Source organism: Muntiacus reevesi, chromosome 3 (assembly GCF_963930625.1).
Source record: "Muntiacus reevesi chromosome 3, mMunRee1.1, whole genome shotgun sequence".
Lineage (NCBI taxonomy): Eukaryota > Metazoa > Chordata > Mammalia > Artiodactyla > Cervidae > Muntiacus > Muntiacus reevesi.
Window position 1 is genome coordinate 32,759,986 of NC_089251.1, and position 24,295 is coordinate 32,784,280.

At 47.9% G+C, this 24,295-nt stretch overlaps 3 protein-coding genes across 5 annotated transcripts; 1 reads left to right on the forward strand and 2 right to left on the reverse strand.

Annotated features, from left to right (window-relative positions):
• On the reverse strand, positions 1-4,410 carry PREB (prolactin regulatory element binding). Of its 3 annotated transcripts, none has more exons than XM_065928779.1 (9): positions 4,041-4,409; positions 2,765-2,957; positions 2,357-2,577; positions 2,087-2,167; positions 1,820-1,986; positions 1,483-1,656; positions 1,276-1,348; positions 926-1,085; positions 1-750 (listed from the first exon to the last, which is right to left on the reverse strand). In XM_065928779.1, exons 1-9 carry the CDS (start codon positions 4,173-4,175, stop codon positions 656-658), a joined length of 1,299 nt encoding a protein of 432 aa, XP_065784851.1. In that variant the 5' UTR covers positions 4,176-4,409; the 3' UTR covers positions 1-655. The 3 variants fall into 3 exon arrangements, with proteins under 3 accessions (XP_065784851.1, XP_065784852.1, XP_065784853.1); XM_065928780.1 differs by having other exon boundaries at positions 1,862-1,986; positions 4,041-4,408; XM_065928781.1 differs by lacking the exon at positions 926-1,085 and having other exon boundaries at positions 1,862-1,986; positions 4,041-4,410.
• A 44-nt stretch (positions 4,411-4,454) lies between these two features.
• Positions 4,455-6,861, reverse strand: PRR30 (proline rich 30). Its single transcript, XM_065928783.1, has 3 exons — positions 5,761-6,861; positions 5,551-5,596; positions 4,455-4,597 (listed from the first exon to the last, which is right to left on the reverse strand). Exons 1-3 carry the CDS (start codon positions 6,859-6,861, stop codon positions 4,455-4,457), a joined length of 1,290 nt encoding a protein of 429 aa, XP_065784855.1.
• A 13,923-nt stretch (positions 6,862-20,784) lies between these two features.
• TCF23 (transcription factor 23) lies at positions 20,785-24,266 on the forward strand. Its single transcript, XM_065927217.1, has 3 exons — positions 20,785-21,171; positions 21,867-22,109; positions 24,026-24,266. Exons 1-3 carry the CDS (start codon positions 20,950-20,952, stop codon positions 24,203-24,205), a joined length of 645 nt encoding a protein of 214 aa, XP_065783289.1. The 5' UTR covers positions 20,785-20,949; the 3' UTR covers positions 24,206-24,266.
• Positions 24,267-24,295: the final 29 nt, after the last annotated feature.

Genomic DNA, 24,295 nt, shown 5'->3' on the forward strand with positions numbered 1-24,295 from the left:
TTCAGTCTTCCCTTGTTTATTAAATATCAACTTTTCCTGCCAAATGGGCTGAAGTTCCTTTTCCCTTTCCTCAAGGCTAGGGCAGACTCTCCAGGAACTTACTGCATATGGCCTGGTGGGCTTGGAGCTACCCAGTGGAACCCAAAGATTACTGCCTGGATCTTCATTCTGCTCCTTCCTTTCCTAATAGCAAGTCCCAGGCCAGTGCAGGCCCCCAGCAAATTCCAGGGGCTCATGTGAAGAGCAACTGGACACAAGGCTGTGGGGTATGAGGAGAAAATGATTGTTTCTGCAGGAAGGACAGCACAGCAGTGCCTCCAAGTTCTTGGGCATCTTCACATATTTCTGGAGAAAAAGTTCAAGCTCAACTCTGGAGCCCCTGGTAGACAGAGGGAAGGAGGCAAGTGGTATAGCCTGGCCCTCAGACACCACTGTCCTAGGCGGATCCACAGATGATGAATGCAAGGTTCCCAGGACTCAGGGTTGCACAGGGCCAGAGCCAGGCTTTAACTGGGAAGGGCAGGCACTGCCCATTAGTCTCACCCATGGCAACCTCAGCTGTGGACCCAGGTGGAGTGAGCAGTGGGGTCCAGGCCTCCGTTCTGGTCTAGAAGGTGGCAGTGTCCAGGCCCCTGGTTCCCTGGGAGCAGGGAGGCTAAAGAAAACCTGGAAAGGCACTCTGGAGCAGCAGGATGGTCATAACAATAAGCCCAACACACAGCAGCAGCAGCAGCCACACAGGAGCACTTCCTGCAGGAGGGAGAAAGGAAGAATTCAGAAGGCAAAGGGGTGGTGTTGCAGCCCAGAGAACAGAACCATTCAAGGAGGGGACAGATGACTATAGATAAGCATCCTATTCTCTACGGGGCAAGTTTCTGCTCCAGCTAAAGGGGAGTGGTACCCCCACCCCATCTCAAGGACTCACGTCGTGAGGGCAGTAGGTGCAGCTGGCAACGACTATCCACAGCCACAGAGAACAGAGCAGTTTCGTGGGACCCAAGGAGCTCTGGACCACGACCTTTCTCAGGCAGAAAGGCCACATCTGTCACCACAATGCCATGGGCCTCCTTCACATAGTATAGACGCTGGGGACAAGAGGAAAGCTAGTGAGGGAAAGCCCAGTTGGGAAGATTCCTTCTGGAAAACACACCCTCTACCCCGAGACTTTTCCTCTACAGGCTGGGCCCGACACCTTCGCGCACACTCAGTGAAGAAGGAGGCCTAGAATCTCTACCCCAGAGAGCCCTCATGGCTGTGCCCAGGTCCATCCATTACCTGGAGTGAGAAAGCTATGTAGATGGCAACAGAGCCAGTGACCGTGCCCAGGCCCAGAAAAGTGCCCGATTCACTGCAACAAACAAAAAAACACTCACTGTCCTGGAGTCCTATGCAGCAGCAAGAGCCCCCAGGGACGTGGGCAGCACGTCTCCCCAAGCTGCCCCGGGCACCCTCACACCCAGCCAAGCCACTGCTGTCTCACACCTGACACTAAGGCAGGAGATGACTTCATGGCCACAGGGCCTGGTCCGAAGGGGCAGGAACGTGGAGCCATCCCAGGCTGTGAGGTAGCAGGGCGGGGGCTGGCGCAGACGCTTGTGGGGAATCTGCACCGTGAAGAGTCGCAGACCGGCAGGCTGGTCCGGAACCTGCCCAAACCTGGGGGCCAGGCGAGAGGCTGTTCAGCTCCCGGGGCCTGACCAGCCCTCCTCAGAGGTCTGTGTCCTCCTGCACCCTGGTCAGGTCTGGGGTGACACCCGACAAGGCTCTGATCCCCTCCCCACCAGCTTCCCCCCGGCCTTTTCCCACTCCCCCACCACACCTAGGCTGCGCCTCTTTAAGCCACCCTCTGGGGTCTTCACACCTGCAGGCCTGGTAGCGATAAGGCGTGTTAGAAAATGTGGGTCCGTTCTCTTGCCAGTGCAGCTGTGTCACCAGCTGATCCTTCTGCCACACGGAGGCCTTAAGGTCCCAGCCCACAGTTACCAACTATTCAGGGATCAAGATTCCAAGGATGGACAGTTAGGGGGATCCACTTACTGGACAAGCAGCATAATCACCTACTTTCTCCACCCTCTCACCTCCTCACCTTGCCATCAGGCCCCAGAGCTAGGTCTTCAATCTCCCCTTCGTGGGCTTTGAACTCCAGAACCTTCTCTAAGGTGGGTACCTGCAGCCAAACCACCACCACAGTCAGCCTAGGTACCCGGCAAGAGTGCAAATGATACCCACTCCTCTTCTCTACTAATGGCCACTCGGTGCAGGCTTTACTCACAAGTTTCCCAGGACCCAGGTTCAGTTTCTCACAATTCTGGCCTTGCTGTTACTGACACTCATCCTCTACCTCCCCAAACCACACCTTCCAGACACGAACGCAGCCATCTGTCCCTCCGGTTGCAAGCAAGGTATTATCATGGTTGAAGCACACAACTTTCTGCAGTGGATCACGGCTGAAGTCTGTCTGCACTTCCTGCAAATTCTCTACGCTGAATTCCACGCCCTCCTGGTGGGTTTCATCGCCAGACTTCTTCTCTGCTGGGGCTGCCCCTTTCCTTTGTCGAGGCCCCTGCTCCTTGGAACCTGCAACACAAACAGCCTGCCAGGTTCCAGGCTTCTAGAGTAAGTCCTACTGGCCCTTTCCAGTGGCCTACATCAGCTTCTCTCTTGCTACCATAATCCCACCTCCAGTCCCACTTCTTCAGAGACCAAGATGAGCAAGAGTTCACTCATTTAACCCTTTGCCCAAAGCTAGCAGGGAGGCTCTCACCTGCCTTCTCTGCCTTGTTTTTGCCCTTCTGCTGATGGATCTGGAAGCGCAGGAGCTGACAGTGGGCATCCTGCCCTGCAGCAAGGATGTTACCAGCCAGTGCCAGGTTCATGGTGGCCCGAGTCTCTGTGTCATGAGAGTGTAGTAATGAGGCGCTAAGGCGCCCATTAATCTGCTCCAGTTGCAGAAAGTGCTGTGGGAGAGGGAACCAGGACAAGCAAGGTTCAGAGAGCACCTCAAGGGCAAACTTACATCCTGTAGTCTGAAGCCCCACCCCCTCTGCTACCCGCATTTTCTAGTTTAAAGACTTTTTCCAAACTTTTTTCTTTTTTGAGCCTCACTCATGTATACTGGTGGAGAAGGCAATGGCACCCCACTCCAGGACTCTTGCCTGGAAAATCCCATGGATGGAGGAGCCTGGTAGGCTGCAATTCATGGGGTCGCTAAGAGTCAGATGCGACTGAGGGATTTCACTTTCACTTTTCACTTTCATGCATTGGAGAAGGAAATGGCAACCCACTCCAGTGTTCTTGCCTGGAGAATCCCAGGGACGGGGGAGCCTGGTCGGCTGCCGTTTATGGGGTCGCACAGAGTCGGACACGACTGAAGTGACTTAGCAGCAGCATGTGTACTGGTCTTCGATGGTGGCTCAGACGGTAAAGAATCTACTGCAATGCAGGAGACCCAGGTTCGATCCCTGGGTTGGGAAGCTCCCCTGGAGAAGAGAATGGCTACCCACTCCAGTATTCTTGCCTGAAGAATTCCATGGAAAGAGAAGCCTGTCGGTCTACAGTCCATGGGGTAGCAGAGTCCGACACGACTGAGCGACTATCACTTTCACTTTTTTTTCCCACTTTCTTGCGTACAGCAAGCAAGGCTGGGATTATCACGTCTAGTTTGCAGAACAACATGATAACTCTCAAAAGAGTGAAGAATCCTAGCTTATATTTCACTCTCGCCGCTACCAGTGGGCAGACAGACAAGTCTTATGTAGTCTCCCCAAGAAAGCCAGGTTACGACCCCTGGAGTTGATTCCTGAGATCGAATTGAAGCGTTCCTGCCTAGGCAGCGCTGTGTGCAGTTTTCATTTTATCTCAGGAGCCTCTCAATTCACCAGTGAATGGTTCAAGACAAATTCGTGCCGGGACGGCCGGCACGCCGCGGTTCCCACCCGGGAGGGGCAGGGTCCGAAGCGGGGGTGCGGCCCGCTCCCAGACCTCCGGGAATCGCCCTCAGCCCGCTGTGCGACCCGGCCCCAGCGGGCCTGTATACTCACCACCCCATTCTTTATGCCGGTCTTGGCGGCACCTCCTCCGCCCGCAGCGATGAGCAGCCCCGCGCTGGGGTCGACCCGAAGCGCGTACAACGGGAACGGGGCCCGGTACAGCTCTGGCGTCCGGCGCCGACCCATCCCGCTCGCCGCGCGCTTCACTGTCGGCGCCTAGGTCCCCGGGACATGCCGCGCCCGTCCTTCGACTGCTGTCCCGGCCGCTGTGGACCTTGGTCGGGTTGCTGCCGGGAGGACTCCAGACCTTTCTCACACCCGCCGAGCTGCCGAAACTCTAACCACACTGTAAGTATCCTTAACACTGCCCGGGGCAGTCTAACCCGGTCTCTCAGACCCGCAGCGCGCAGGCGCACCTAGCCCGCTCTCCTCGCGCAGGCGCAAAGCCGCCGATACGCGTCAGCACTAGCCGGCCTCGGGCTGGCGGAACCCGGGTGCGTGAATTCCGTTCTCAGCTTTCAGATGACTGCAAACTACGCCATCTTTTTGCGGGGCGGTGGAGGCGGGCGGCCGCTTCACGGAAATGTCTGGCTCGGGGCGGGGGCAGGCTAAAAGATTAAGGGAGGTTAATAAGCCTTTAATAAATCCTCGGATCAGGGCTGTCCACACTTCAAGAGTGACATGCAGACTCGTCAAGCGTAGCCCTTATGTTTACCGCCCTGCACCGAGACAAAGTGATTTATCCAAGGTCACACTCCTGGCTCTTTTGCTTCTTAAACGGAGGCAGCGTGAACTTGAAAGGAAACTTGGCTTCAAATCCCGATGCCACCGCTTCCTAGTATGAGGAAGCTACTATTTACAGTAGCAGAGGAAGTTTGCAGAGGTGGGAGCTGGCCATTCTCAACGTTCCACACCCGCTCCAGGCACCTCAGGGTTCGTGGGCAGATAGGCAACTTGGCCCCCAGGCAGTTGAAGGTCTCTGCCTAGCACCCCATCCTCCTGAGAGGGCCCTTGGGTTTTTGATCTCCATCCAATGTGGGGATTCCCTGTTTCTCTGCAGTGAACCCTAGGCCTGCCCTTCCCTTCAAGGGAACACCTCCTGCTGCTCCCTGGCATGTCAGCATGAGTCTTTGTTAATCTGAGTTGCAACCAGAGGAAGGGACCCAGTGGCTTCATCTCTGGGGATGCCATTAACTGTCCTACCAAATTGAGTTAAATGTATGAAGGGCCTGGCGGAGCCTTCTGCATCTCTCAGTTGCTCAGGTCTTGTGGGTCCCTTGACCTCTTCAGATATAGCGCGTGCACTCTCCTTGACCATTCTGTTAGCTTTGACTCTCCTGCACCCCTTGTTGGGTTCTGGTCACCCTGAAGGTACAGCCACCCACAGTATCTGCTCAGCAAGACGCAAACACAAGCTTTGCAGGGTCAGGCTTTTTTTTTTTTTTAATTGGATACACATAAGGCTGAGTGGGGCCTCAAGATGCCCTTGGTCCTCTTCAGCCAGGAGAAAGCAGACTCCACAAGGGGCTCCCTGGGTTCAGGACTGGAGAACACACCTGACCTCCAGTCAGCCAGCCCTTCAGAGTGTCTCGGGGGCTCCCTGAGGTCTGGGGCCGGGCAGGGCTGGTGGGGTTCAGAGGAGGTGCTCCAGGGGGCCTCCGTGGCTCTGGAACTAGAGTGGTGACTTTTGGGGAATGGGCCCTGGAGAGGCAGGTCTCTTTGGGGCAGAGGAAGGCCTGGGCTTCAAGTGGACCATAGCCTGTTTTGATGCCTGAGTTAGAGATTCTGAATGGCGCGTGGAGTTTAGTGACTGGCGGCCTACAGACCTGAGGCTCCCGTTCTGGGAGAGGGTGCCTGGGCCTAGATCTGCCTGGGCCAGAGCTGCTGGGGCTTGAGCTGCCTGGGCCTGACACCCACTGGCCTGAGCAGCCTTGGTCTGAGGCCCTGCTTCCTCCGGCTTTCTTTTTGGCAGCAGATGTAGGGCCTTGGCCTGGCCCTGAGGCAGGCGGAGGCCAAAGCCAATGCCCATGCGGAGCGGTCCGGATTCCTTGCCCTGGGTACAGGGCAGCAGCTGGGGGAAAGCAAGCAGTCTGGGTCCAATCCCGTACCTGGGGATGGGGCAAGAGGGGGTGCGGAGCCGGAGACACACCAGGCATACAGGGTACTCCACGACCGGGGCCTTGTCGGTTTGGCCTAGCCACAGGCGCTGCAAAAGCAGTAGCTGCAAGTCGTGGGCGATACGGCGGTGCCCCAGACGGAGCACCAGGGCCTGGGCCAGGGCTCCTGGGTCCTTGAACTCTGCAGGGTCCTTCCCGCTTGCCACGCATACCCCCTCTTCCCCAGGAGACCTGGTTTTCCTGTACTGATGCGAGTGCCATGCCTGGCCGTTAGAGTGGACCCCACGAGAAGGTGGGCTGGGGCTCGGGGACGTGAGAGTGGAGGTAGGTAGATCTTCGAGGTGGAAAGGCGACTGGCAAGGTGAGTCGGGGAAAGAGGAGTTCTGTGGCTGAGAGGGCGAGGAGGAGTGCGTGAGGGTAGCAGAGGGGAATAGCCGGCGGGAAGGTGAGGAAGAACAGGGAGGGGAGAGAGAGAGGCAATTCTGATGAAAGAAAGTGGGGGAATTTGAAAGAGAAGAAGAGCAGGGATGTAGGACAAAGTCAGAATTTGAGTCAGAAGAGTAGAGATGGGAGCCCGCAGAGTGGGACCGTGGGGGAGGAGAGCAAGATGACTGGGTGGAGCAGAGTGATTGTTGGCGAGACTGAGGTTGTAGGTTATAGAAAACGGAGTCTGCAGTTTGTGAGGGGCCCTGAGGGGGCCGCCCAGGGGACGCTGTGTTCCGTAGCAGCACCTGGGCCTTGTTTGGAGGCAACATTGCCTTGAATCCGGAAAGGATTGGGGCGCCAAGACCAGAGATAAGAGACCTGGCAGACGCAAGACCAGTATCTCTGAAGCCTGAAGTGGCTGAGAAATCGAAGCCTTCTGTGCACAGAATGTGGCTCTAGCCTGGTGTTGGTATGGCTCTAGGTGGCACTCGAAGGAGCCACCCAGCCCTGGAGCACCAGGTTCTCTGAGTGTTCGGGCAGGAGCTTGGCTCTAAATGTGGCCTCTCACTTGTTTGCAGCCGGCCATTGATGAGGGGTGGAGGGCATGGAGGATCTGAACTGCCTCTTGGGAGCTGAGGGGCAGCAACAGTTATCTGGGTGGGCCGCGGGGGAAGACACAGCCCATAGGATCTGTAGAGAAAGAAACAGAGTCCATTACACAGGGAGACTGGGTCCATTTCTGGCTCTGGCTTATGTACTATATACAGGCTGGTTTGCCACGATCCTAAATCCATATCACCTCTGGGGTCAGAAGAGCTGGCAAAAAACTCCAGAGAAAGTGAGACGGAGGAGGAGAGGAGAGGCAAGGGAGGGTAGGGTGGAGAGGCTGGAGTTAGAGGAGGGGAATTGGGAGATGGAGACTGAGACGGAACTAGGAATTGAGGTTATTGTGGTCCTGGGAACTCTTACCAATAAAGATTCCTCTGGGCCGTTTCTCAAGGCACTTCATTGATGAGGGGACCTTGGAGAGAGGGAAATACAGTCAACAAATGGTGGATATGCCCCTCTCTGTCCCCAGCGTCTGTCACCCTAAACTCACTCTGACTCAGATTTTGGTCTGAGTGTTGCCCTCAGTCCTTCAGCCAGGAGGAGGTCTTCTATTACAGGTTTTCGTTCTCTTAAATCCAAATCACAGACTCTGCGAGCATCCTGGTTTTGTGGCACTCTGGTGGCCCTAATCCCTGTCTTCCCTGACGCTGATGTCCTCTGACTCAGCCTGGCCCCAACCCAGATGGCTTTTCACACTCGAATAGCGGCAGTAGCAGTGGGGCCGGCTGGTGAAAGCCTCTGGGAGACGGAGACTGTGTCTAAGGGGCGGCGTTGCCGCCCCCCTTGGGAGCTGGGAACCCCATTTCCTGGAGCAGTTCTCCCTGGCACCTAGTGCCTATGTCACAAAGGCCGGGTGCTGACATCATAGGCTCTCCTCATGAAGGCTCTAGGACCTTCTCTCAGAGATCATTTGAAGGCTGGCTCTTGACAAAACTGAAGCAAGCACGAGTCTTTGGGGCATTCAGTCTCTCCTTCTGGGCCTAGCCCCCACCTCTGCTCTGCGCCCTTGTACTTTACAGCTCCCAACACCTCCTCCAGTCAGGGTTCTCCCCAACTGTACAGCCTCTCTAGGCTGGGCGCTCCCTTCAACTTCCTGTTTTCCTTTGCTTTCTGACCGTGGTTCATGGTCCACACCTTTCCCTCCTTGGATTTGCTTATATGTTTGCTTTTTTTTTTTTTTTTATGTTTGCTTTAAAAAAAAATCCTTTGTGTTTTATAATTTTTAGCTTTATTGCAGTATAACTCATAAATAAAATTATAATACATTTTAAGTGTATATAGTGATATTTGGTACACCGTGAAAGGAATTCTCCCAACTGTTAATGAATACATCCTTTACCTCATATATTTACATCTATATTTGGCAGGGAGATGAGAAGAGTTAAGTTCTACTCTCTTTGGATATGCTTATATGGGTTTTTGTTCGCTTTTTTTGTTGTTGTTAAATTTTTAGGCCATGCCACATGGCATGTGGGATCTCAGTTCCCCAACCACAGATCAAACCCATGTCCTCTGCATTGGAAGCATGAAGTCTTAACCACTGGACTGCCAGGGACATCCTGCTTATATGCTTTTACATCTATTTTCTTAATGGCTTTACTAAGATATAATTCACATATCATACAGTTCACTCATTTAAAGTGTGTGATTTACTGTTTTTTCGTTATACTCACAGGGTTGTGCAACTATCACCACAATATAATTTTAGACCATTTTTATATCCCTCCCCAAAGAAATTTCATACCCACAGTCACTCATTCCTCCCTCCCCCCAGTTCCTTAAATCTACTTTCTGTTTCTATGGATTTGCATATTTTAGACATTTTATATGAGTGGAATCATACAACATGTGACCTTTTGTGTCTGACTTCTTTCACTTGGCATTATGTTTTCAAGGTTCCTACATGTTGTAGCGTGTATCGTTACTTTATTCCTTTTCATCACCAAATAATATTATATGGAAATACCACATTTTGTTTTCCCATTCAGTTTTGTTGGGTTTGCTTTTTTTGTCAATTATGAGCAAGGCTGCTGTGAAAATTCTTGTACAAGTTTGTATGGACGTATGTTTTCATTGATCTTGAGTAGATAACAGTGAGTAGAATTGCTGAATCACATGATAAGTCTATATTTAACATTTTGAGAAGCTGCCAAACTATCTTCCAAATTAGTTGTACCATTTTCGAATCCCACCAGCAAGGCACAATGCTTCCAAGTTTTCCTATCTTCACCAACACATGCTATTGTCTGTCTTTTTTATTTTAGCAATCCTAGCGGGTGTGAAGTAGTATAATATTAGGATTTTGATTTACGTTTCACTAGTGACTAATGATGATGAGCATTTTTTATGTGCTTATTGGCTATTTGTTTATCTTCTTAGGAGAAATATCTATTCAAATCTTTGGCCCTTATTTTAATTAGGTTTTTTGTGTTCTTATTGTTGGATTTTTAGTGTTCTTAAGGGAATGGATACCCATTCTAGTATTCTTGCCTGGAGAATTCCATGGTCAGAGGAGCCTGGCGGGCTACACTCCAAGGGATCACAAAGAGTCAGACTGAGCAGCTGAATGAGTAACACTGTGTATTTTGGATAAAGAAGTCTCTTATCTGGATATACAAGTTTCTTATCAGATACATGATTTGCAAATATTTTCTTCTGTTCTCTGGATAATCTTTTTAATTTCTTGATAGTCTCCTTTGATTCATGAAATCTTTTAAATTAGAGTCCAATTTATTTATTTTTTTCTTTCCTTGCTTCCTTTTGGTATCTTATCTAAGACATTGCCTAACCCAGGGTCACAAAGATTTATTGTTTTCTTCCAAGACTTTTGTAGATTTACCTGTTAAATTTAGATCTACGATCCACTTGAGTTAATTTTTGTATGTGTTGCAAGGTAGGGGCCCAACTTCAGTCTTTGGCATATGCCGGAAAATTGTCCCAACACTGTTGAAAAGTCTATTCTTTCTCCACTGAATTGTCTTAGTATCCTTGTCAAAAATCTGTTGACCATTGTTCCAGTTCCCTGTTGTTCCTGTAACAAGTCACCTCATACTTAGCTTCTTAAAACAACAGAAATATATATCTCACAGTCCTATAGATTAGAAGTCCAACATGAGTCGTTAACTGCGCTGAAGTCAAGATGTTGGCAGGGCTGTATTCCTTTCTGGAGGCTCTCAGGGGAACCCATTTTCTTGTTTCTTCTTCCAGCTTCTAGAGGTTGCCCAAATTCCCTCTCCTCTTCAAAGCCAGCACCGTTGTATCTCCATGACCATTCTTTATATATATATATATATATATATATATAATTTTATTTATTTATTTATTTATTTTTGGCTGTGCTGGGTCTTTGTGGCTACGAGGGCTTTTCTCTAGTTGTGATGAACAGGGGCTACTCTCTAGTTGTGTGGGCTTCTCATTGCAGTGGCTTCTTTTGTTGTGGAGCACAGGCTCTAGGGAGTGGGGGTTTCAGTAGCTGCAGCATGTGGACTCAGTAGTTGGTGGCTCCGGGGCTCTAGAGCACAAGCTCAATAGTTGTGGCGCACAGGCTTAGTTGATCCTTGGCATGTGGGATCTTCCTGGACCAGGGATGGAACCTGTGTCTCCTGCGTTGGTTGGCAGATTCTTTACCATTGAGCCTCCAGGGAAGCCCTCCATGACCCTTCTTCTGACTCTGAACTCCTCCGCCTCTCTTTTCAATTTATAAGTACCTGTGTGATTCCATTGGGCCCAACTGGATAATCCAGGATAATCTATTTTAAAATCAGCAGATTAGCAATCTTAATTTCCCCTTCCCAGGTAACCTAACATTTGCACTGGTTATAGGGATTAAAAACCGGACCTTTGGGGAAGGCATTACCCTACCTGCCCAAATCTTGACTAGTTGCCTTGCTAGAATCTGCAGAACAACATTGAATAGAAGTGATGAGAGCAGATATCCTTTTCTTCTCCCTGATCTTATGGAGAGTCCTCTTTTTTATTCTTGGTCAGTCTAGATAAAGTTTTGCTGATTTTGTTGTTCTTTTTAAAGAACCATTTATATTTTTCATTTTCTCCATTATTTTTCTATTTCATTTGCTTTTGTTCTGATCCTTATTATGTCTTTTCTTCTACTTGCTTTGAGCTTAGTTTTTTCTTCCCTTTCTGGTTTCCTAAAATGTGATTAGATCATTAGTTTGAGATTTTTCTTCTTTTCAAAATGTAGACATTTACAGCTATATATTCTCCCTTTTTCCCACTGCTTTAGCTGCATCCCATACGTTTTAGGGTGTTGTTTTTTTGTTTTCATGAATCTGGAAATAATTTCTACTTTTGCTTGGAATTTCTTCTTTGACTTACTGATTGTTTAGAAGTATGTTGTTTAATTTCTACATATTTGTGAATTTGCTAGATTTATTCTATTACTGATTTCTATTCCATTGTGGTTGGAGAACATACTTTGTAGGATTTTATTTATTTATTTATTTTAAATGTAGCAAAGGTGAATATTTTTTTAAAGATGAATATTTTTAATGATAAAAGGTATAATTCACAAAGAAGATAGACATCATAAGTCATTAGACACCTAACAATAAAGAAGCAAAGATACATAAAGCAAAAAATCAGAAGAAATATAAGGGGAAAAAAACATACAATCATCCATAGACATATTAATATTTCTCTGAGAATATTTTATAAAGTGCAGAAAAAATAGAAATAACATCTTGAATGATGTTATTAATAATTTAAATAGATTTATATTTTATATTTAATTTATACTCATCTTATATCCTACACAAATCTATTTAAAATTTTGTATCTCATACATTGGAGAAGGCAATGGCAACCCACTCCAGTACTCTTGCCTGGAAAATTCCATGGATGGAGGAGCCTGGTAGGCTGCAGTCCATGGAGTCGCTAAGAGTCGGACGTGACTGAGCAAATTCACTTTCACTTTTCACTTTCATGCATTGCAGAAGGAAATGGCAACCCACCCCAGTATTCTTGCCTGGAGAATCCCAGGGACGGCGGAACCTGGTGGGTTGCCACCTGTGGGGTCGCACAGAGTCAGACATGACTGAAGTGACTTAGCAGCAGAAGCATCTCATACATTGTTATTAGATGTCCATAGGACATTTAGAAAAGCTGGCCAAAAGATAAATGTTACAAAATTTCAAAAAATAGAATTCTTTGTTGTGTATGTGATTCAGTTATACACATACACATATATTATTTTTGAAATTATTTTCCATTATAGGTTATTACAAGGTATTGACTATAGTTCCCTATGCTATACAGTAAACCTTTGTTGCTTTTTGCATATCTATTTTTGGATTTTTTTTTTTAGTTTTAAATCCACTATTATCACTCAAGTTCCACATAATTATTACCTAGTAGTAATTAAATTAATGTGATAATCTGTAACCTAACAAAACCTCTGAATGACTTTCTCTCTTCTCCTTTTTTTTTCTCCTGTGCAATTCCAAGCAAATGTGTATGTGCAGTATTGATTTCCAGTCTCTAAACTCCTTCAAGTCTGTGCTAGTGAACTGAGACAACTGCTTCAAGATAGAGTCTATCATAGGATTCTCTGAAGCACAGAATGAAGAGGAGATTGAGCAAACAGGACCCAGGAAGGCACCAGTTGAACCAAGACAACTCTGTGTGATAAAATGTGAGAAACAATAAAATACTCCCATGAATGTGTTCGTTAAGTGACAACTCCACAATTCCTAATTCCTTCTGGAGCTGGGTAGACAGTTTCCACAAAAAGTTCAAAAAATGTAGGTATACTGATATTCAGGAACACTCCCAGGAAAATACAGGTGTACACTGTCACTGCTAGTGTCAGAGGGTCTCCTGAGGAGGTGGGGTCGGCAGTGGCTTGCCGTGGGGACTGGGGCACTGGCAGCAGCCTACTTTGTCAAATTTTTATCTTTTTAAATCTACCAAGGCTAGTTTTATGCCCTAACATATGTTCTGTTCTGGAGAATGTTCCTTGAACACTTTGGAATACTGTTTATCTATTGTTGTTGAGTGTTCTTTGATGCCTGTTAAGTTTTTTTATTGCCTGTTATTGGTTTATTTAGTTTATTGTGTTGCTCGAGTCTTCTATATCCTTATTGATTTTTTTTGCCTAATTGTTGAATGCTGCTGTTTAGTCACTAAGTCGTGTCTGACACTTTTGTGACCCCATGGATTATAGCCTGCCAGGCTCTTCTGTCCATGGGATTTCCCAGGTAAGAATACTGGAATGGGTTGCCATTTCTTTCTACAGGAGATCTTCCTGACTCAGGGATCGAACCTGCGTCTCCTGCTTGGCAGGTGGATTCTTTACCACTGAGCCACCTGGGAAACTCAACTGTTGAATACTGTAAATTTAAGATAGATTGATAGACCAGGCATGAGATTTTCCATGAATTTGTCCATGAAAGGAGGGACTGCAGTCTTCAGTGAGGTTCTCAGGACACTTTCCCTCTCAGAAGCAAGCCTTCTTTAGAGAGTTGCTTTCCAGAAGTGGCATATATATTATGTCACCAAGGAGGGCAGTTATATCTGAACTCTCACTTTCCATGATACGAAATGAGCTCTTGACTCTGCCAACTGAAACACACAGCCTGAGGTAAGTGCCAGAATGCCAATTTAAAAATTTACCCTAAAAAGTAGCTCACATGGACTTGCATATTCTCCCTTTATAGTCTATTTGGGAAGTCAAAATGTAATCAGAATCCACATAATTAATTTACCATGAGAAATCATAGTTGCAGGATTGACATACTGCTTTCAACATCACCGATTCTCTCAAATCATGTAGACTGAACTGCCTGGGGGTCAGAAAGAGGCTTGATGCATGGTCTCAGAACCAGGAAAGCTGGGCAAACTAATAAATCGATTGCCTGATAACACCAAGCTAAGAGGTTAGTTTCATTTATCGCAACAGAAATACTTAAAGTCTGTTGAGCAAAGCATTATCGTTTCTGGCCAGTGCTGGAATGAGTATTATCAGATTTGTCTCTGTGATTCTTCTTTTCTTATTCTTCCAAAGTTGATCGATAATATTCTCTCAAACTAGCTGCTATGGAGACTTGCCAAGTGGGAACTGTAATTTGCACTCCTGTGTTCTGACCCTCTGTGAGTTGCTTTTGTAGTTCAGCAACTTGATTTGCCATATCCTTGAGTGCTTGTTTGTATCTAAATAAAGTCTTTAGTTACTTACATAAAATTTCCCACATTACTCTTTTTGTGTATGCACATTTCAGTTATTTACATTAAAAAATTTTTTTACAATGTTGTGTTGGTGTTTTGCCACACAACAATGCAAATCAGCCATAATTATACATTCATCTCTTCCCTCCTAGCCTCCCTCCCCTCCCCCCATCCCATCCCTCCAGGTCATCACAGAGCACCAGACTGGGCTCCCTGTGCTACATAGCACATTGCTCTTATTTCCTACTTTGCAAATGAGTTTTCTAGCCTAGGAATTATAATTATCCCCTTGTATATTGATTTCAACAAGACTTTGACAGTACTGTGGTGGAAACACCTGAACCAGCCAGTTGAACCAAAGGCTTGTTTGCCTTTTAGCTTTTCTTGTTCTTTGAAGTAAACAAACAATGCACAGATAAATTCCATTATTAAAAAATCCAAATGATGCATACATATACAGAGTAAAATTTAAAAGTTGGCCTTGATACTCTTTCTATTTCTACTCTCTCCAGGAATGTCCAGTGTTTGTCCTCTATTTATGGACATTTGAGTTTATCAGTTTTATGGATTTATCATAAATATGGATTTATCAATTTTATCAATTTATGGATATTTGAGTTTATCTAGTATTTGAGTTTATCGATTATAATTCAGTATCTCTGCTTATGTATCTCTAATCTATCATTTTCTGAAAGAGATGTGCTAAGTTCGGTTTGGCTCAGTTCAGTCGCTCAGTTGTGTCCAACTCTTTGTGACCCCATGGACTGCAGCACACCAGGCCCCCCTGTCCATTACCAACTCCTGGAGCTTGCTCAAACTCATGTCCATTGAGTCAGTGATGCCATCCAACCATCTCATCCTTTGTCGTCCCCTTCTCCTCCTGCCTTCAATCTTCCCCAGCATCAGGGTCTTTTCAAGTGAGTCTGTTCTTTACATCAGGTGGTCAAAGTATTGGAGCTTCAGTTTCAGCATCAGTCCTTCCAATGAACACCCAGGACTGATCTCCTTTAGGATTGACTGGTTTGATCTCCTTGTAGTCCAAGGGACTCTCAAGAGTCTTCTCCAACACCACAGTTCAAAAGCATCCTTTCTTCAGTGCTCAGCCTTCTTTATGGTCCAATTCTCACATCCATACATGACTGCTGGAAAAACCATAGCTTTGACTAGATGGACCTTTGCTGACAAAGTAATGTCTCTGCTTTTTAATATGCTGTCACGGTTGGTCATAGTTTTTCTTCCAAGGAGCAAGTGTCTTCTAATTTCATGGCTGCAGTCACCATCTGCAATGATTTTGGAGCCCAAGAAAATAAAGTCTGTCATGGTTTCCTATCTATTTGCCATGAAGTGATAGGACCGGTTGCCATGGTCTTCTTTTTTGAATGTTGAACTTTAAACTAGCTTTTTCACTCTCCTCTTTCACTTTTATCAAGAAACTCTTTAGTTTCTCTTTGCTTTCTGCCATAAGGGTGGTGTTACCTGCATATCTGAGGTTATTGATGTTTCTCCCGGCAATCTTGATTCCAGCTTGTGCTTCATCCAGCCCAGCATTTCTCATGAGATGTATTAAAATCAATTATAACTGTTGATTTATATAGTTCTCCTTGCATTTCTCTCAGTTGTTGCTTTATGTATTTTTGAAGCTGTGTTATTAGATGTGAAGTTATGTTTATGATAATTAAGTCTTCTTGTTCTATTGTTCCTTTTATCATTTAGCAAATCACAGTGAACTTCAAAGACAAACCAACCCAGCTTTCTTTTCCAGAAGTTGGAAAATGACCACTAGGGCAAAATGGAAGAAATGAGAAGGAAGAAAATAAAAATAAGGCTAAAAATGAGTGAAATAGAGACTTTAAAAGAATAGGGATTCACATTCATTAAGATGGCAATTATAAAACAAAACAAGGCAGAAAATAAGTGTTATGGAAGATGTGGAGAAATTAGAACTCTTGTGCACTGCTGGTGGTAATATAAAATGATGCAGCTACTATAAAAATCAGTATGGTTGTTCCACAAAATATTAAAAATAGAATTATTATATGATTCAGCAAGTTCACTTCTGGGTAAATACCCCCCAAAATCAAAAGCAGGATCTCAAAGAGATACTTGTACACTAATGTTCTTAGCAGCATTATTCACAATAGCGCTAAAGTAGAAATAACCCAATGTCCATTGACACATAAATGGATAAACAAGATGTGATAAATGCATACAATGGAATATTGTTTCACAAAAGGAAAAATAGTGCTTGATTCTACTCATATGAGGGACTCAGAGTAGCCAGATTCTCAGAGACAGAAAGTTCAGAGGTGTTGGGAGTAGGGGAAATGGAGAATTATTGTTTAATAAGTATGGAATTTCAGTTTTGCAATATGAGAAGTGCTCTGGGGAGGGATGGCAATGATTTTTGCACAACAAAGTGAATATACTTATTGCCACCGAACTGTATACTTAAAAATAGTTAAATGGTACATTTTATAATAACTTTTAAAGATATAGAATATTAAAAAAAAAAAAAGGCTGATCTTTGAGCAGGTTGATAATATAGGCATATTTCTGGCAACACTGATCAAAAACACAAAAAACAGTTGTGTGTGGGAATTCCCTGGAGTCCAGTGGTAGGAATCCACACTTCCACTTCAGGGGGCTTGGGTTCAATACCTGGTTGGGGAACCAAGATCTCTCATACTGAGTGGCACCAAGAAAAAAAAGAGTTGGGTGCAAATAAAATACAAAACAAAAATAAATGGGAATATATCTAGAGACATAAGATTGAAAAAGAATAAAAGTGTATTTTTCCTTTGGACTGGAAGTAATCATCACACTTCCAGGTTGTTTCTATAGCACTTGAGGCACTGAGAGAAATATGAATGACTGTTCCAGAAAGAGAGGAAGAAGGCTACTCTTCTTGTCCCTTCGCACCAGTCCCCTGGCCATACAGATAGATTCTGAGCTTACTGAGTATTTCTTTCTCAAAGGGACCTCAAATGTGAATAGTATTCAAGAGGTCATTGTTCCAGGTGTAGATAACAACTCCTAGGAGATGGAGCTCAAGTTCTTGGTTGAAAATGATCCTACTCTATCTATATCCAGTTCCTCTCCACATCTCTGTAGACAGAGCCAGTCCCAATGTGAACTGTGAAGGGGCTTCGTCCTCATCCTGAAATAGTGGGGGCTGGTGGTGCTTTGCTGAAACAAAGCCTAGGAGGAGGAGAATCTGTCATCAGTACTAGAGGCCGAGATAGGAGCCATTAGACCCAACTTCCATTAGTTAGACCAGTTCCTGGGACCCTACCTGTTTCCTACTCAAGAAACAGATGTCCCAGACCAACTTCGAAAGAGAATACTTGGTGGCTCAGTGATGAAGAATCCACCTGCCAATACAGGAGACACAGGTTCAGTCCCTGACCCAGGAAGATTCCATGTGCCGCGGAGCAAATAAGTGCTGCGCCACAGCTATTGGGCCTGTGCCCTGGAGCCTCTGCTCCACCACAAGAGAAGCCACCACAATGAGATGCTCACGCACAGCAGCTAGAGAGTGGCTCCCACTCGTGGCAACAAGAGAAAAGCCAGTGCAGCAATGAAGATCCAGCACAGCCAAAAATAAATAAGTAAATTAAATTACAAAATACTTTAAAAAAGAGAGAGAACACATGGCAGAAGCTGTGCCTTCACCCATCATCTCTCTGTGTTCCCCATGAAGCCCATTTGGACCAATGTGGCAGAACCTGCCCTGCTATATCCGTGGCCTGGCTGTTAGGGACGAAGCCCAAGACTGGGACAAAGCTGTACTTCACAGGACTGTCCACACAGGTACATGCCAGTAGTCCTGTACCTGCAGAGACAGCCAGGCATGGCATGGACCTGAGCTGTGCTCTGTAGATGAGTCTCAGCCCTCATGCCTTCAAGACAAGCTTGCAGAGGCCCAGTCTGCCTGTTCTGCAGCCTGATAGGAAACTTGTGCAAGATACTGGAGCAATAGAAACATCCCCTGGATTTTGACCTGGGAAACACCACCCCTGTACATCAGGCTTACCCTGTCTTGGTTCACCTTCTGGGGCTTTGTGGACACTGTTTTTCATTGTGTAAGTTTTCCTTTCCTTTCTAGCATCTCTGCTGAGGATGCAAATCTGAGAAGTGAAAGTCTTGAGGTGAGTTGAAAGTCTTGAGTCCTGAGATGAAAGTCTGAGAAGTCCCAGGTTAAACTGGCCATGACTTGGCAGTCCTGAGGACTGAGCATATGGGTAGAAGAGCTCCTTGAGAGTGTAGGAATGCACTTGGGCACAAGGAGATCTCTTTCCATGTGGCTGCAGGTATAGTTTTAATTTTTTTTCTTCTTTCCTATCTGTGTCTTGACTCAGAAAAGTTGGAGCCAGAGCTCCCTCCTTCCTTGATAGGTTAAGTTCCTCTGGAAGGAGAGAGATCGTACCATTTACCATCTGCCAAGGGCTTTCATCAGTTCCCTTAGAAGTCTGGCTTTGACATTGACCTGATTACATTTCAGATGGGCTCTGGATGGAAACTTGGGAGAGGCCTGCCTTATTCACACCCAAATGCCTTCTGAGAAAGACAGTATTGAACTGAAAGCCTGAAAATACTTGCTACTCATTCTATGGGCCACTCCTCATCTCACAGATGGTTAGATTTGGAATGCCCAATTTATCTGTTTATGGCAGTGGAATTCTCTGTAGGCAGCTTTTCAAAACAGGGCTGAGGGTCTTGAGATGAGCGTCCCACTGATTCTTAGCTCATCACTTGAAGGTTGGCATCTGATAACTTTGGAGTAACTACACGTATAACACAAGACAGTTCTGTTATGTCTGAAAAGTATGCAGTTATTGCTTTTTCCATCCATATGCCATTTTTGTGTCCTGAGGGTACAGTGAACAGGTCTTTCAAGATTGGTATGACCTTTGACCCCAAAGAGGATTGCCACAATAGTTTCTGATGACCCTTAGTTTCAATAACAGAGAGGTTCTTGTATAAGGCAAGGTTCTTATGCCCCTGAGAATGTGTATATCTCTCAGGTAAAGCACAGAAATGTTTCATATCAGTCTCATCTTGCGAGCCCTGAACAGGATGGTCAGCCTGTTGGAGTTGTTGGAACTTTAGGTTTTTCCCATTTTCTAAGCCAGGTGTTGCTGTTAGACAGTCAAACTGCCTAGTTGGGATGTTATTGTACATAGTGATCTACAACTAGGTTTCGACACTTCACTGTGTATTGTGGAGAGTTTTTTCAGGTCACTATACTCAGGTTTGCTTCTTATTACTGCATATCATTCCACACTATAAATATACCTAAATCAATGTCATCACTTCTTTACTGATGGACATTCAAGTCAGTATTACTTCGCCTCTGTTTTCCTTTCTCTGGTTGACTGAATGTCTGTCTTCCAGTACATCCTCCTTTGTTTCTCTGATCTCTCTGTACTTTCCCATTACTTATTCTGTCTCTGCTGGCATTTAAGATTGGGAGATAAGGGACTTGCAGTGATTCTGCTGCAGGGAGGGGTGGTAACTCAAGATCAGGGGTGACTCTGGCAGGCTGGCTATTCTTTCAGCCTGTCCCCTCCTAACCAGCTGTATGGAGGATTTGAGGCAGCTTACCAAACAACCTGGTCCTTGCCCTCAAAGACCTCGAGTCTCACAGGGAAACACACATGTGAGTGATCCACCCAAGGCAGAGCAGCATAGGGTGAGGGGCAGCATTCCAGGGCCCACTTGCTCCTGGGCTTTCATCACCTTTATCACTTGCTCAGTGTTTGACATTGCGCAAGGTATTTCACTTCTGAATACCTCAGTGTTCCCTTCTGTAAAGTGATGACTTAAGAGTTTTTTTCTTAAAAGGTTGGTCTAAGAAATAAGATAATATGTGTGAAGTACTTACCACAGTGCTTGGCCTGTACTGTTCTAGAACAGTGAACCGTTAGGAAGCTAATCAGGGTGTGACTGTGCATAGAATGGGGTACCAATCAAACAGGGAGATGTGGGTTCTGGGTTCGGTGCGGTTATGCCCAAAGGATGGGTAGCTTTTCCCCTGGCAGAGCTGGAGGGAGGTATTCCAGGGGGACAAAGAGGTAAGAGTTACAGTACTGAGTTGGAAAGAGGAGACATGCTTGGGGTAGGGGGAGGAGGACCTGTGGCCAGAAGGTCATGCTCACAGGCAAAGGCGAGGGAAGGTCCTTTCAGGGATGTACACAACCAGGCTTCTGGCACCGGGAAGGGAGTTCAGGGCCCTTTCATGAACTTGAGCCCCAAAGCTGAAGCAGCAGGTCTATCCCAGGACCACCGGCGGCATCAGGCAGGGCTCCGGGAAGGGTGCTCCTTTCCCACCGTGCTCCTGCCTTGTTCTGCAGGGGCCTCCTCCCAGAGCTTGGCCACTCCCCGTGTCCAGCACCCCCACCCCTCAGCCGGTTGGGAGGCAGTCAGGAGGCTTTCTGCGGGGGCTGTGCCGGGTGGGCGGTTTTCCCAGAGCAAGGAGCTGAGCAGGAATGAGTTGGCGCCAGCTCCCTCAGATATAGACATTGCTGGCTGGATGACCAGCCTGCCCCGCTAGCGAGAGCCTAAGGGCTCCCTTGGGCACTGCGTCCAGGAGCTGGGGACTGTAGCACCACACCTCAGGGGTGTGCATGGCACAGAGGGAGGCCAGAGGGGCACGGGCCATGCCAGGACTGAGCCAGAGCCCAGCCAAGGCCACGCCGAGGTTGTCAGCAGGCACTGAGAGGAAGAGGAACCGCCTGAGCAGGACAGGGCAGGACCTGTGGGAAGAGTCCAGCTGGAGCAACCAAAGATGGAGCCGAGCTGCCCTGAACCCTCGAGGAGCCAGGGCCAGGAGCCTGGCTCGGGGTCCGGTAAGAAAGTCGGGGCCTGAAGAGGGAGCTGCGGGAGGCAGGCATGGGAGGCGCTGCAGTGTCATCTCTGATGGCAGTCTCATTCATGGTTACTGTCCTGCCCAAGAGAGGGGCACTGGTCAACTGCCGCTTCAAGGCTCCATGCTTGGGACAAGTCAGAACTGGCCTTCACCAGAGTGCAGCTCAGAGAGCTGGCCCAGCTGACTTCTCGTGAGGAAACTGAGACCCAGAGGAGTAAGGTGTTGCCCAAGGTCCCAGAGCAGCCATAAGCAGCAGGGCCAGTGGGCTTTGCTGTCCTTTCCTCTTTATCACAGCCGCGTCCTCATCTCAGGACCTGGCTGGGCCAGGGTCAGCCCTACAGAGCAGGGCAGGGCTGTGCACTCACTGTGGCCCCGGGGCATCCTGATAAGCAGGATTCAGAGTTAGGTGTCGATGGGGCAAGAGCCGAGGGAGGCCCAGCAGAGGATGGGAAAGAGGCTAGGGCTTGCAGTTCTGAGCCCAGGCGAGGTCTTCTCTCTGTTTCCTCCGCTGTAAAGTGGGGCCGGGTCGAGAGCAGACAAAGAGGGGACGAGGCCCTTGGGTCTCTGCCGATTGGCTTGCTACTACTCTGGCAGGAAACCTTGCCCTAGGATACACCTAGCACCCAGGGGCGAAGGGGGTCTGGTCAGATCTACTCACCCGGGTCCTCTGTGCAGAGCGAGGCCAGTCCTGAGAACGCTGCGCGGGAGCGGAGCCGGGTGAGGACGTTGCGCCAGGCCTTTCTGGCCCTGCAGGCCACCCTGCCAGCCGTGCCGCCTGACACCAAGCTGTCCAAGTTGGACGTGCTGGTGCTGGCCACCAGCTACATAGCCCACCTCACCCGCACGCTTGGACAAGAGATGCCTGGCCCTGCCTGGCCGCCTTTCCTGCGTGGACTCCGCTACTTGCACCCTCTCAAGGTAGGTCACAAGCCTGGGGCCTTGGGAAAGGGGGTTGGGGATGGGGAACCCTGAACTCAGGCCCCATCCGTTGGGCACAGCTGACTTTGGGACCAGCTGCTTCCTGCTCTCTCAGAGGGAGAGAAGCTGAGGCAGGCTCTTGGGACTGGGCTGACCCTGTGTTTCTCATGGGATGCAGTGGGAATGATGATTAGAAATGACTCCATGAGAATGTGGTTCCTCCAAGGGGAGGGAAATTCTTAAGAGGCCCCAAGACTCTGAGGCACTTAGTGGTTGAGGAGCGAAGTGGGCAGTTTCCAGGGCTGGGGCCTGGGGAAGAAAACCACACTTTAGGGAGATTCCTAGATTCCAGGGCCTTCATGCCACCATACAGGGCCCTGGTGTCCTCTGGACTTCTGTCTCAGGAGGGGTTGGTCTAAGAAAACATCACTTTGGAAGCTACCCAGCCGGGTAGGGGACCAACAGAGGCTGGGAAGTCAGGGAGGAGGGCGTACTGCATACAGAACTTACCAGTCTGCCACCTACCTTTCCCAAACTTCTATTTTATTATACGTAAAAAGGAAGATAATGTGAGTCTGACTTCGCTTCCAGGGAATGAAATGAGATCATGAAGGAAAAGTATGATTAATAATAATCATCATTGCAATAACAGTTAACATTGTGATAACATTATGTTAAGTTATTCCAGGAGCTGGACTAAGGGCTTTAGAGCATTTTCATCTTTTAATCCACATAAGAACCAAATGAAGGTGGTTTTTTCTTTTTTTTTTTTTCAATTGAGAATTACTTTACCGACAAGGAAAACAAAGCTTAGGGAGGTTAAGTGTCTGAATGCTGTTTGAACCCTAGAGTGTCTGACTTTAGACCCCGGGCTCATAGCCACTAGGCAGGCCGCCGGGGTGGAGGTGGGGGGGCGGTGCAGAGTAAGTTCCCGATTGCAGAGTGTAACTGTGATAAAGGGTCATCTTTGCTCTCTGAGGATAGCAACTTTATTTTTATGGAGGATACTTGTCACCATCTCTCTCCCTTAAACATCATAGTTCTGAAATGTCTTGAGACTTAAGATATTTTTCTTTGATGTAAATACAGCTAAAATGCAAGAATTTGAAACAAAAAGGGGTCACTCAGAAATGCCAGTGGTGGCACCTGGTGCAGAGTCCCTGGGTGGCACAGTCATTCCTTAGCTGTGAGATGACAGCAAGGGGAGGCAGTTGCATGAAGCGGGTGATGGATAAATATGTATGAATGTATGTATAATGTATGTACTTATTCATAAATAAGTATGAATGAATACATGAGAGCCTGGCTAGGGCTAGAACCCTGGCAGCTTGGTGGGGTTGGGTAGCTACCCAGGAGCAGGGGCCCTCAACCACTGGGTCGGGGGGCTGTCAAGAGGAGGGCAGATCTTAGGGCAGAGTCAACCTGGCATTTTCTGGGACTGCCTACGTGCCTGCTGCAAGGACAGACGGGCCTGAGAGGCCTGCTGCTTTTAGAGAGAGTGGGCAGCACTGATGTTTGTGGCCAAGGCACTTGGGTGGGTGCTGGGCGAGAGAAGGGGGCAGGACTGTTCAGTGTCAGAAGAAGCCTCTCCCTGCCCCACTTGGCCGCCCTCCCCACCACCCAGCCCCTGGCGGCTGCCCACCTCCTTCCCCACCATGGTGGGGGCAGTTTCCTCTTGTGTCCATTGCTCTCCTCAGACAGGTCCTCCTGTGCCTCTCAGCCAGGCTCAGGTGGTCAGGAGGAGGTGTGAGGCCAGGAGTGGGGGTGAGCCCAGGACCACTGTCACGGTGCAGTTGTGGTGGTGGGAGGGGGTAGTCCCAGGGAGGGAGGCTAGGGAAGGCCCAGTTTTGGGTGCCAAGGGCTACAAGGGGCTTTGCTAGTGAGCTTGACTCTCGTGCCCTCCCTGTGTCTTGCAGAAGTGGCCAATGCGATCTCGTCTCTACGCCGGAGGCCTGGGGTGCTCTGGCCTTGACTCCACCACAACCTCCAACTCGGGCCAAAGAACAAAGGAGGCAGAGGCCGGGCCCCAGGTCTCTGGAGAGGCAGACGCCCTTCTTCCCACCAGACCGCTGTCACCAGCACCCGGTGACAAGTGATCGTCACAGTTGCCCCCTTCTCCTGGACTGCAACTCAAGCTTCAGGACCTAGATTCTCTGCCATGCCTCACCTGTCTTCATTCTGCCTCT